Here is a 13,540-nt window from a genome sequence, read left to right as displayed (position 1 = left end):
CCGCCTCCGCCTCCGCCGCGCTCGTCACCGGCTCACGCTGCCCCCGCAGCTGTGGCTCGGCACAGGCAGGAGCGGCTCCCCGGACGCCGAGCCCGGGAAGCGGAGGGCGGCGGGCTCGGCGAGCGGCGGCGCGGCCGAAGCTCTGGGGCGGGCGCGGCGGTCGTTGCTCTTCGCGCAAGGGCGGTCGGCTAGCGCCGGGCATCTGAAGAGGCGCCGCGCCTCCGGAGCCGGGGCTGCCCGCCGGGCTCTCCGTGCGTCTTGCCTAGAGCTCCGGCCAGGGCGCGGCGGAGGGCAGAACGGCCGGTCTCCATCCTCCGGCCGGCAGGAGGCTTCGTGCCCAGGCGCCTGCAACAGTCCGGGACGCCCAGCCCAGAAGACGTCCCCATCACCCCGCAGCCGGCGCGGACATGGGCGCGCGGGGTTGCGCGCCGAGCCGCGGGACCCGCAAAGTTTGCTAGCTGGCTGGGCGCGGAGCCGAGGGCGCGCCCGGGCCCAGCGCCCCTGGGAGGGACCGAGAGTCCCCAGATTGGGCGCCAGGGCTGTGGAGCCGACAGGGGTGGCTCGGCCCCATCAGATGCCGCCTGCAAAGTTAGAGAGAAGAAAACTTCAGCTCCAGGGAGATTCGGACCGCGATGCAAACCGCGCCCCCCGAAACCCGCGCCCCTGAAAGAATCCCCTCACCGGCGTCTGCCGCCACGCTCGGCTACCGCCCGGCCCCCGGGGCCAGGCGCCTGGAACGGCTGTGACTGCGTCCTCCCGGACGACCCAACCAGGGGGCGGGGAGGGGGCGGGGGGCGGGCAACGTGGCCACTGGAGGAAGTTTCCTGAAGTTGTCGTTTTAGTCCGGAGCCCAGCCCGCGACCCGACCGAATCGCTGAGGCCGCCCTGCCTGGAAGAAGAAGTCGGAGTTGGGGTGCTAAGGGAGGGAGGCGCCCCGAGTCCGAGAGCACGGCTTTCCTCTTTCTCTTGGCTCGCCCCTCGCCTTCCGGGCGCGCCGCCGGTTTCGGACTTGGACAGAAGAGGACGTGGAAGGGTTGGGGTCGCCAGAGCTGCCTCTCCTGGGCATATACCGCCCCGGGCCAGAGCCGCGTAGACAGTCTCTCAGGACGAAGCCTCGGGGTATCGGACCCCACCAGGATTATAAAACAGTGCGGAGGACCCCCCACCCCCGTCTGGTCATCATGTGGGGGCTGCTGATCTGGACTCTGCTGGCCTTGCACCGGATCCCCCAGGCCAGAGCCCAAGGTAGGAGGGCCACCCCCACGTGGGGCTAGGAGGGGGGCAAGGGGAGGGGGCGTGGAAGGGAATAGAGGAGGCGCGGATACCTGCTGGCCTCATGGTGGCCTCCTGGACACAGGGTTTAGCCTGGGTAGAGCCCTCTCCAGGGAGTTTCAGGAACCCCCTCCTCGAGTTTTGGGGGCTTTATTTGGGAGGGCGTTGGAGCAGTCTTTCTGAGACTTGTGGCTTCCCAGTGAAGGAAGGTGGGGGTCCGTGCTAGGAGGCGTTGCCCGGGGAGGCTGAGAATCAGAACCTAAGATGAGGTAGGGGGATCACTACGGCCCCCAGCCGCTGTGGGTGCCCTCGGGCCTGCGAGGGAGGGGCGCGCCATTCCTTGCCAGGCTCAGCGCCTGGCTCCTCCGAGCTTTTCAGGCCGGGCTTCAGGTTCCCGGTTCCTTGTCCGCGGAGAAGGGCAAGGCCCTGCCGGGCAGACGCTGGCCGTCCCGGGGTGAGGGAGTGGGGTGGGAGGGCGGCGGGAAGCAGCCTGAGTCCCCCTGAGTCCCCGCGCTGGGTGCCGGCTGGTCGCCGCGATTGCTGGGCCTGGCCACGTAGGGAACCCGCGCCTGGCTGCCTGGCGGGCTGCTGGGGATGGGGAGCTTCGCGGTGCCGCCGGAGCCCAGGTCTCCGGTGCTGTCCCAGACCCACGGGGGGGGGGGGGGGGGGGGGTGGTGCCCAGGGAGCATCTAAGGCCTCCTCCCCACCAATCACTCCCAGACACACAACTTCTGCCTTTGCCTCCAGCTCCACTGGTCGCTCAATTGTCTCTGCAGCCACCACTCTGACCTGTAGCTGCCTGGAGCAGCCTGGCGTTGGAGAAGGGCTGGTGGGTTTGGGGGTGGGCGTGTTAGGAAGGATGAGGAGGCTTGAGCAGCACTGTCCCCCTCCAGAGGGCGGATGGCCACATGTACTCCCAGTCCTCTGGCAGGTCCCAGAAGGGGAGGGTGGCTGCTTCTGTGCTTTCTTGCCTTTGGGGTTCGCAGACCCAGACAGTGGTGCCAGCGGAGTCCGAGCGGCGCCTGCTGGGGGCAGAGGGAGACAAGCCTGGACTGAGCCCCAGGACTCAAGGGGATTGGCTTTGCCTCTTCTGGGCTCAGGAGGGGTGTGACCCCTCCCACCAAGGCCGCTCAAGTGTGGAGGCTGAAACCTCAAGAGGGGCCCCACCTACCTCTGGGGTTGCTGATCTGGGTGGGGGTACCCTAGTGCACCCAGAGTCAGGCAGGCCAGAGAGGCAAGATCAAAGAGATGGAAACAATCAGCTCTCCCAGGTTTGTGGGGAGGATTTTACAAGGTAATTTACATTAAAGCACTTAGAAATTTTGTTAACGGGCCCTGTAAATGTAAGGTAATAAAAGTTATTATTATTTTTATGATCTTCATAAACCCCACCAGCAGGCAGGACCTCAGAAGTCATTCCAGTAGCCGTTTAATAGGTGGGACAGCTGAGGTCTGGGGACATTAAGTGCCCTGACCAAGGTTGCCGGATGATTTGGGGGCAGAGCCAGAACTGGGTTCTAAGCCCTTCTCTCCCCGAACCAGGACCATCCGCAGCTGGGGTGGCCTTGTGGTAGGGTCCCAGGCTGTGAGGCTGCCGGAAGAGGAAGCCATTGCAGTCTGTCCTGGGGCGCCTCACAGATTTGTTCTGAGATGCCTATGGGGTCACCAGCCAAAAGCCAGGAGACAGGAAGGGCTCAGAGGGGTGTCAGCCTCTGTATGGATGCTTCTAACTTAGTCACTTGAGGCTGGGACTCCAGCAACCAGGGTGATTTCCCTGGGCAGGTGAGTCACAAGTTCTTGTCCTATCCAGGCCCAGGCCCTTAAGGAGTCCCCAGGGCACCTGAAGGTCTTTCCCTTTGCATCATCAAGTCTCTTCCATGCCCCACCTTACACCTGTCCCCTCCACCTGAGGTCAAGATTACACCTGCCCTGCTGAAGTTAAGACCAAGCTGTCTCCTGTCTCTGTGCTTCCTGCGGGAGGGGTTCACCCTGTCAGAAGCAGTGAAGGTCTCTTTGATTGATTTATTCCCTCTCCTGCTTCTCTTGTTTGCTGCCTTTTTGAGAGTGGCTGCCCAGATCCCCTGCTGTTCCATTTGTGTTCTCTGGTCTGAGAGAGTGTTTTCCTGCCTCCATCGGGCACTCTCCTTCCATTTGTCTCCCAGCCTGCAAACCATGCAGGGGATTGTGGGAACTTGGTCTGGGCCCAGGCTTGGGGGCAATGTTGCGTTTGTGTGTTGGGTGGAAGGCAGGGTCAGACCACGAGGCTGGGGCGTGCTTTCTTATCTGTTTTGGGGTTAGAGAGTGGGAGTTGGAGGCCATGTCATTGACCTTTGGGGTGGTTGAAGCCACCAGCACTGTGTGTCACTTCTGAGCCAGGGAGCCTCGTTCTCCAATCATGACACAGAGTGAGGGCCCAAATAGTGGTCCTCCCTTGGAAAACCTCCCATTGGCCATGGCCGGATTTTATCTAGACTGAGCTTAGTTTTCTTCAGGTAGTGGAACCAGGCGACATCACCTGCTTCTACTGAAAGCCACCATGTGACTATTTTCCCTTCAAGTGGATGTCACACAATTTCCATTTATTTCCCAAATGAAATGAATGATGTAGAAAGAGCAGAGCCAATATGAGAATTCAAGGTATTTCAGGAGTCCCTGGTGCTTAATAAAAGGTAATTGTTATTATTATTAATGAGTGTTTTTACACTCTAAGCGGACCATGGGGAGTGGTTCTTGGCCACCCACCAAAAAGACCTCAAATGCCTTTTCCTCACCCAAGACTGTTCTTTTCCTTCCTTCCTTCCGTGGTTCCATCACTCTGTCTCACAGTGGTTGTCCAGCACGCTTGGGCTCCGCTCCCAGGTACTCTGGTTGGAGACATCTGGGCGAGCCCGGACATCGGCATTTTAACAAGTGCCTTGCAAGATTTTTCAGCCAAGCTGCGAAGCTTGGTTACTGCTGGTGGCCATCCTGAGGAGGCTAAGAGGCTGGAAGGAAGGCAGTAGCAGCCCAGCCAGCTGGTCCGGAAGGTTCTTTCAGGAGAATGGTGCCTGGGCAGGGGGGCTGGAGGGATAGGACAAAAGGGACTGTGAGCTGAGTGAGCCGGGCAGTGGAAACCCTGAGTGAGGTTTGGGAAGCCCAGCTCCGGAGGCTCCTGAAGGCTCCAGAGGGAGAAAGTTTAGTGCTGGGAGCTAATCACAATAAAAGCCAAACAGCACACGAGGGAGCAGGATGAAAGTTTAATTACATGGTGTGGCTAAGCTGTAATTATTAATTACTGACAGCAAAAAATAACTTATTGATCAGGGCCTCTTGCTAATTACCACTTGCCTGGGGCTCAGCTGGTATGTGTCAAAAGCCCCACAGAAGACTTGGTCGGAGTTGTCCCTGCTCCCTACACCCCCTTCTTCCAGGGCCAGAGAGATGGCTCTCTGCCCCACACCCCTCTCTCCCTGGCCCAGTGCGCCCTTGTCTTTCGCTGGGGAGTCTGGAACATTCTGGCTGTGCTTAGATGAGCGACACAGTTTGGTACTTCTATTCACTGCAGAGCTCCCCTGCCTGGGACAAACAGACTCAGGACCCCCAACCAGAGTCCCTATCATGCTGGCAGCCTGACACCTGTCTCAGAAAGCCTCTCTTTCATGCATTTGTTCAGCAAATATTTATCAACTGCCTCTCCCTATGTCCTCTCCGAGAAGGCCAGAGTGGGGCCAGGAACCTTGTTCCATCAGAGAAGGGAGGCTGGGAAAGAGGCCAAGTCCTTTACAGCAGTTCTCTGTTTAAACAGTGCCTGAACGGCTGACTTTAAAATGATGTGTTAAACTGTATTGGTATGCATTTGCCTTTGTACCACAGGACACAGTTGGGCTGTAAGCTAAACGGTAAGGGAGAATGAACTCATTCTCCGTCCTCAGGACTAACGTGAATCAGTGCATTTGACTTGAAAGAAACATGAAAAGTCATCTAGTTCTGTCCTCTGCACACAGACGTGGGACAAGTGGCCATCTGGTGTCTGTTTGCATACCCCTGGTGATGGAGGACTCACTACCTTAAAAAACAAGATGGTTGTTAGACAGTTGTACTCTATGTTGATGAAGAAATTGGCCTCCCTGTGGCTGGTTATCCTAGGATTTGGCTACTGTTGAAGGAGTCCTCTGATTGGCTATAACCTCCCTTCCCATGTCTCTGACTCCTGGCCCCTCAGGGAGTCAAGAGACTGAGTTGGAATTGATGTTGGGTGTTAGGGTGCTGCCTGCAGGATTTCCAGCCTGACTCCCCCTGGAGCACGTTGCTGGAGACGGCCCTGGAGCTGCCTAAAGCGGTGGGAATTAGTCATCATAATTTGGGGCCTTGGGATGCCAACAGCAACAAATGGGCCAGCAGCGACTGCCGGCAGCGCCCCGCGGCCTGCAACGGAAAGGAAAACAAGCAGGGCTGCCGAGACGTCCTGGTTGTTCCTTGTCGTCCTGCCCCCTGTCCACACGCTGGGCAGAAGGCAGGGCCAGTGAGCGGTGCTGGACAAGAGATGGGCCTCAGGAGGGGGGGAAGGGGAGAGCGGCTGCACAGCTCCGTTCGTCAGACTGACTCCTCAGCCAGGTGTCTGGGCCACAAAGCCCCTCTTTGGCCACGGGAGCCCTGAGAGGCCCCCCGCCTTCCTGTACTGGAGGCACCAACATGGCCGATGGCTCCCATCTGGGTTCTGGCCCCTTGGAATCCTGCCTCCACAGCTGAGCAACCTTGAGCTGAGGCTCAGTTTTCTCATCTGTAAAATGAGGGAATTGTTAAACATAAGTATGTCTACCTGCTAGGGTTTTGGGTTTGTTTGTTTTTTTACGTTAAATGAGATGGTCCCAATCACTTTAAAAATGTTCTTAATAAATGTTAATTGCTCCTAATATGTGGGCCACAAGGTATGGGGGTGTCATAATGCCTCCCCCCACACAAGCTGCCTCTCCAACCTCGTCTTCACTCCTCCCCTCCATAGCACTGACCGCCTTTCTGTTCCTAGAACTTGCCAGTCCAGCTGTGGCCTCCCAGCTGACACTTGAAGTTCCTGCCATCCCTGAGGCCGTGCCCATTTCTTCTAGACGTCTGCAAGGCCCACTCCTCACTTCCTTCCGGCCTTTCCTCTCACGTCCCTTTATCAGCCCCAAGCACGTGAGCATCTCCTTGAACCCCTCGCCCTGCTTTACTTTCCCCATAGCACTCACCTCCGTCGGACATATATTGACTTGGTTATCTGTTTATTGTTGGTCTCTCATGGGGGCAGGGGCTTTGTTTTATTTACTGCTGTGCCCTCAGTTGCTAGGGCAGTGCCTGGCACAGAAAATGAGCTAGAAAATAATGAATGAGTGCATGAAGATTGAATGAATGAATGAACACTTACCTAAGGCGTAAAGTCGCCTGGCCTCTCGGTTGGGTGGCCCCCAGGTCCTTATTATTCAATACCTACCAGCTGACCTCCACCTGTGTGATGTGGAGGAAATTGGGAAGATGATAGGGGTTTTGGGGGTAATGCCCATCCATGTGTGGAGACATAAGAGAACGACTTACGTCAGCAATTAAATGCTTAGCTCATTATCACTTCTCCTTGCAGCCCATTGGCCAGAGCTGATCACATGGTCCTGCCCAATGGCAAAGGAGCTGGGAAGTGCAGGTCACTGTGTGCTGGGAAGGAGACATGTGCACTGGTGATGTCTCGCATTCCTCCATCACTGCAGACATGGCGCTGTGGTCTCCAGAAGTGCATTTCAGACAGAGAATTACTTTACACAGGACAGGGCCATCCCTACAGCATCCCAGAGTCACCCCACAGTCTGTGCTATCACGTCCCTGCTTTGGGGATTTTTTCCCTTAAGTTGTTGAGAAGTGGCATGTACAGTGGTGGGTGCCTTGGAATTGGGCCGACCTGGGTTCAAGCTCTGCCACTTTGTGTTGCTCTTGCCACTTTGGGTTCAGTCACTTAACTGTCAGCCCCCGTTTTCTTGTCTGAATCCCAAGAGAAGTCAGTGACAAAGCAGGAACAGAGCACTTGGCACAGAGCCTGACAGATCCAAAGCACTTAATAAGCTAATTTGACTATATCTGTGCTTCTGTGTTTGCCCCTCCAAGTGGTCTTAAGATAGGATGTCAGGTTGCATTGAGCTTTCAGATTTTCCCTCTGGTACCTTTACTCTGTCATTCACCCACCTCTTTTTCTCTCTTTTGCTTCATCCCCAGTTTAGAGTGATTTGACCTTTTCTCCCCATCCTGGGGATCTACAGAGGGATGGCAGCTCTTGTTTGGTGCGCAGAGCTACATGTCAGAGAGCGTTAGGCACGTCACAAGCATTACCTGCCTTTGTGCTCCCTCGACTCCAACATGTGGGTAAACTGAGGCTCAGAGCGATTAACTGCCCAAGGCCCCGCAGCCAGGAAGTCAGGAGGTCAGGATGTGAACCCAGGGCTCTCTGACCCCAACACCTGTCATCTTTCCACTGTCCCAGGCTGCCCTTTGTCCCAGGTGCCTTCCCAGTGACAGATGCTCAGACAGTTGTGCTGTTAGGAAACCAGGGCTGATCCAGGGAAGGTGGAAGAGTTTGCAAATAGCCCCGGAATTCCTGGTCTTCCTGGCTCTTCCCTCCACCCTAGTTGTGTCCTCACTGGGCCTGTGTTGGCAGAATTCATGCGGTCAGGGCAGGAACCCCTCTTCCCTCTCCTCCTCTCCGCCTGCTGCTCTGTCCCCTTCCTGGGGGTGGGGTGACATAGAGATGTTCGGGGAGTCCCCTTAAGGTCACTTGGGGCATTCATGACTGGCTTGCCAGTGTCTGAGCCCCACAAGTTTTCTAATCTGAATGGAGCAGAGCAGAAAAGCGATAAAGGTCTGATGCCATAGAGGAAGCCATTAGTGACCCAGAGGGGTGATGAAATTTTCGTGATGTGATATTCCTAAGGGGAGCCATAACTTGGTCCATTCAGGGAATTCGGCTTCTGGGGTGGACATGAGTGACGCTCAAGGGCCTGCTGGAGCGAGAACCCTGGACCCTCCCCACTGGGCACTCTGTGAAGGTGCCAATCAGTGTTCAAATGAGGGAGGCAGTTGTGTTGCCCAGAATCTGAGTAATGGTCAGAAATATGGCTGGGCATCTGGACACTTGGGCTGTCCCCAGATAACATGAGCCAATTGTGAATCTGGTACAGATGCCCATTTCCTGCTTTAGACTATGAGAGCCAGTCCAGAATGTGCTACCACAGGGCTCTGGAAGGACAGCACTGGCCTCTAAGGAGCCCAAAGCAGGGACGACTCCTTGGGTTCCAATCCTACTTGTCATGTACTGCTTTGGTGACCCTGGATGAGTGACATGGCCTATCTGTGCCTCAGTTCCTTCATCTGTAAAATGGGGATAACAGTAGCCCTCATCTCGCTGGGTTGTGACAGGGTTTAATGATATATGCGAAGCTCATAGGACCGCACTCCGTGCATGATAAATACTGATAAGTGTTCGTCACTGTCATTATTGTCATCTTGGTGTCTGGGAAGCAAGGCTACCTTTGGGCCTGTGTTTGACACATGCCCTGTCTCCAAATGCTTCCGCTCCCTTCATCTGTCACAGACCTACCAGTGACAGCTAAACGTCCACTATTAGGGATTTATTTGTTTGGGGAAGATATTCTCTGCCTCCAGCTAGAATGCAAATGCGCCTCAGAGAACACACATGTTAAGCTGTGATCAGCTGTTCAGGCCCTAAGGTCAATATTCTTACTTGATTCTTTCATCAAATCTCCCATTTCTGTGGGTAGCTTTCACAGACATCTCCTTTTCTCTTGACCCCAACCTGTGAAGGAGTTTGGCCAGACAGTATTAACATCATTAACCTTGTGAGCACTGGAGTTCAGAAAGATTAAGCCACTTGCCAAGGTCAGTTGGTGTGTCAGAAAGAGATCGTGAACGCAGGTCAGCTGCTTCTCAGGCCATTGCTTTTGATCAACACGTCCACCTTCAGGAATGGCTCGCCATGCTGCTTTGGGATTTGGGAGCTGCCTTGTTTGACCACCGGCTTCTCCCCAGCCTGGGTGGGCACAGAGCCAGGGCAAGGGGTGCAATCCAGATGGCCTCTCCTCTCTCTAAGGGAACCCAGAACCCTCTCGATGCCCCATCTGCTGTCCCACAGGATCTAAGCCATACGATCTGAAAGCTGAGACCTCTCCCATCACCCCCCTACTGATAAGCCTTTACCCTGCTTGTTTCAACACCACGCCCTCCATAACCTGGCCCTATGCACGGACACAGTCTCCCCTCCCCTCCCCCTGCCCAGCCCTCCACCCTGCTCAACGTCCCTCACCACCCGGCAAGCCATCAGCACCCTTCCCTCCTCTCTCCCCTCTGCACCAATGGCTGCAATGCATCCTCCTCCCAAAGGCCTCTGAGCTCTCAGGGTGCCAGTGGTCTAGCTGTCTCATTTGGCACTTTGGCCTTCTTGGTTCTGAATTATCTTTTAATGTGCGCGAGACTGATTTCTTTAATTATAAACTCCTTGAGTTTAGATAATAACCCTTCATCAACAAGGCTGGAAGTATTAGACATAAATGATTGTTCCCGATTAATGAACTTAACCCCTTAAAGAAGGGTGCTGCAGGGGTAATAGTAATGTCGGAGAGAGAAGGTAGCAGGCCTGTGATGCTGGGCAGGCCTCAGCGGCCAAGACCCATTCTTTTGGGGTGTCTTTGGGCCCCCGGATCCTCACTGGGAAAATGTGGGGCATAAATACAGCATTTCCAAGCTCTTCCTGATGGGCGCTAGTGATGGAGGAGGTGTACCCCGCCTGGGGATCTGGCCCTACAGCCTGAAGCTGCCTGCCAGCTGCACAACCTTTTCCATTTTAGTGTTTTTACTTTTTAAACACGTGAAATTTTGCATTGCATCCCATAGCTTGTCTGAATTCCATTTTAACACACAAAGGCTATTTTAAAGCAAGTTGATGCTGCTGGAAGGTGTGGTACGTCTGCCCCATGGCTTCCCAGGGTTGTATGTCACAAGTTGGTTTTGTAAAACTTAAATGAGATGATCTCTTGGGTCATCTGTAAGATTGTAAGATGCTTTATACACCCACACATTCTCTCTCTCTCTCTCTCTCTCTGGGCAACCATTTGCATTTACAATTTTCTATAATATTTTATGTACATACCTACCTCGACCTTGGGCCACCATCACCATCCACCATGACTGGCCCGTGGCAGTGCCCTCTAGGGCTGTAGGGGTGAGGGTTAGGCTGTCGCCCTCCCCCCCCAGGTGACCTTACTGCTGGGATGGTCGGTGTTTTCTGGGTCGTCTAAGCTTCAGCCCACTTGCTCCACGCTCACATGAGGGGCCCTGTCTCCTGGCCTCTCCCTGGACCAGGAGAGGTGCTTGTCTGCACACGCCACCCCCTTGTGGTCGTGATTGAAGAAGACTTGGGGGCAGGGCACAGAGTGAGGGTCTGACGACTCTGCTAGTAGGAGCCGTTGGGCCCTGTGATTGCTACATCCACTGCACAGGGCCCTTTTCATAAAGGTGCCTTCCAGGAGAGCAGAGGTTACCTGACGACCATCCTCTGGCCAAGCAGGGCCGTACGGCAGCCTGCGTCTCTGCCGCTGCCCCAGCAGCCCGAGCTCCATGCCCTGCCCGTCCAGCACTAACTAAATGTTCTAGGTGATCCATTTCAGTCACACCCTCCTGATTCCTCTTGAGGCTCTTGGGCTTCTGGAAGCAGAGCCCAAAGCATCCACACACTCCCAGGCTCGTCGGGCGGCCCGCCTCCCCCGACACTGTTTACGTCTCTTGCTGTCCTGGCTCAAGGACTCAGCGCTTGGTTGGAGGAAATGCTGCCGGCCATGCCCACGCCTCCTTGCTCCGTCAACCTTGAAGTCTCCTCCCCATGGGTGGCATGCACGTGGCCAAGCGGTCCTTGACCGCCCCGTTTGGATCCCCTTCTCCCAACCATGGCAGAGTGAGCGTAGGCAGGGCGTGGGTTGGCGGGCAGGCCACTGAGGGCCCAGAGCCGCCGAGGGGAGTTCGTATTAGCTCTGCCCCAAGCTCATTATCGGGCTGTGCATCACTGAGTGAAAAATGGTTGTCGTCAGGACAGTAATAAATACGCTGCTGTCAGTATTGATGTGATTGCACTAATGAAGAGAAATCAGCCAGGGTGAGCAGGGCCGCTTCTGGCTGTGGCTCTGGGTGGCTGGAGAGCTCTGTCCACTGCCCGGTCTCCCCGGCCCCAGGAAGACGGGGGTCTGGATGGTGGGGAGGAGAAGAGAGGTGTTGGCACTTCACCCCTTTCTCCTAAGGCCTTGATGGATGAAGAACCTAGAAGGTGCTGGAAACCTCCAGCTGGAAAAAGGAACATTGTTTGGTCTTGGTGCGAGGGAGGACGTGATAAGGGGCCCCGGCCTCGGCCTGGGCCTTGGGCAGAGACAAGTGGACCCGTTGGGTGGACCGCTGTGCAGCTCCCTCGCAGAGCCCTGGTTGAGAGCTGCTGCAGGAGGGCGTGGGGAGAAACACAGGCCCATTGTCTGCGACCCCTGCCTGCCACCTCGCCAGCAATGTTAAGACTTATTGTCTGTCCAGGAACTTGGAATGTCTAGCTCAGGGTACGGGGAGCCGGCCTTGAACTCCAACTTGTGTTGAGCCTCTGCTATAGAAGAGCTCAAGGGACCCTGAATCCCCTGAGCCCAGGCTAAGTGTCCAAGCTAAAGCAAGACGCGCCTCCGAGATGCTGATGGATGGGGGTGGGTGGGGGGAGTGGCCCCATTATAATTCCAGGCCTTAGGGCACCTAGGGATTGAAGGAAGGCCAAATGATTGAGGGGTGCCCTTGCCTCTGCAGCCTCAGGGGCATATTCTTGGAGCCCAGGTGTACCCTGCCTCATGATAGAGGTGAGACGGTGGCCTGGAGCAGTGATCAGCCTCCAGCAGACCCCCTGGAGGGCCTGCGAGAATGCAGATTCCCCTGCTCTTCCCCCAGAGCTTCTGATGTGGCCAGTGGGCGTGGGGCCTGGGATTTGGCATTTCTAGCAAGTCCCCAGGTGATGCTCACTGCTCCGAAAGAGGATCAGCTTAGAAGTTTAAGGATAAGTTGGGGGCGGTGGTGATGGCTGTGCTGCATGCCGCTGTGGCTCCGGTAGACTCTGCTTCTACCGCAGAGGACTGTGGGGAAGCGCCACGAAAACACCTTGTGAAATTGCCCCAGGGCCTTGCACGGGAGAAGTGCACAACCACTGCTCCTTTCTTTTTTCCTCACCACTAGAAGCTCTTGTTCCCAATGTTTTCCCTTAAAAGAAAACAAAACCCCAGCCCAGAGGCCCTCTTCCTGGGTAAAGAAGGGCCGGGAGAGAAGTTATTACTGGCCTGCAGCAGCTTTTGCTGCAAACTCCAAAACAACCCCAATATGTCGGTGGATAAGAAAAGCTGTGAACGTCTATTTGCTCACCAGAAGTTGTCTAAGCACCTACTGTGTGCCAAGCACAGTGCCCGGGATCCAGCAAAGGCTGAGACCGGCCCCTGCTCTCAAATTGTTCACTAAGTGAGGGCACCAAGCATGTGGTTGGTAATACAGCAAAGTGTGAAAGATGCCAAAAGGAGGTAGGAACAGGTGAGTGGGGATCCGGAGGGGTGACCTGCGAGGCTGCCCCAGCAGAGCCGTCACGAGGGGTAACCCAGAAGCTGCGGTCTTGTAGGATGGTGGAGTCCCATCTTCCTCGGGACACTAGGGACCTTGTTTTTGTTTTGACATCATAAATATGTCCGTATTTCAAGAGTACCACTTGATTGGTTTTGACACGCGTGTAACACCTAAAACCATCAGCAAAATCAAGATAACACACATCCCCATCACCACCGAAAGTTTCCTTGTGCCTTTAATAACGCTTCTCTGCCTGGTACCGATCGATTGCTTTCCTTTCCTTTGCTTTTCAAGTGGGTATCCAATTGTTCCACCTTCAGTCTTTGAAAACTTTCCTTTCGCCGCTGAATTACTTCTGTCGCCTTGTTGCAAATCAGTGGCCCATAGATGTGTGGGTCTATTTCCGGACACTGTAATCGGCTTCATTTGTCTGTCTTTACACCAGTCGCACCCTGTCTCAGTGACTGTGGCTTCATGATCAATCTTGAAACGGGGTCGTGTCCGTCCTCTGACTTTGTTCTTTCTCGGTTGTTTGAGCTGTTCTCGGCCCTGTACATTTCCATGTGGGTTTTAGAATCAGCTTCTCTTCAGAATCAGTTTACATTTCCGCATGGATTTTAGAATCAGAGTTTTT

At 55.3% G+C, this 13,540-nt stretch overlaps 1 protein-coding gene across 2 annotated transcripts in view; it reads left to right on the top strand.

Annotated features, from left to right (window-relative positions):
• The first annotated feature begins 811 nt into the window (after window positions 1-811).
• SDK2 (sidekick cell adhesion molecule 2) overlaps window positions 812-13,540 on the top strand; it is a 246,206-nt gene continuing 233,477 nt past the window's right edge. Inside the window, exon 1 of one of the 2 annotated variants that reach the window (XM_074319611.2) lies at window positions 812-1,245. In XM_074319611.2, coding sequence (XP_074175712.2) covers window positions 1,182-1,245 — 64 coding nt within the window. In that variant the 5' untranslated portion in view covers window positions 812-1,181. The remainder of the gene's footprint in view (window positions 1,246-13,540) is intronic. The other variant, XM_074319612.2, reaches the window with a different exon arrangement.

This window comes from Rhinolophus sinicus, chromosome 12 (assembly GCF_057876585.1).
Source record: "Rhinolophus sinicus isolate RSI-liver-muscle chromosome 12, RSI-T2T, whole genome shotgun sequence".
Classification (NCBI taxonomy): domain Eukaryota; kingdom Metazoa; phylum Chordata; class Mammalia; order Chiroptera; family Rhinolophidae; genus Rhinolophus; species Rhinolophus sinicus.
The sequence above is the reverse complement of the archived record's forward strand: the minus strand, read 5'-3'. Positions and strand labels throughout refer to the sequence as shown.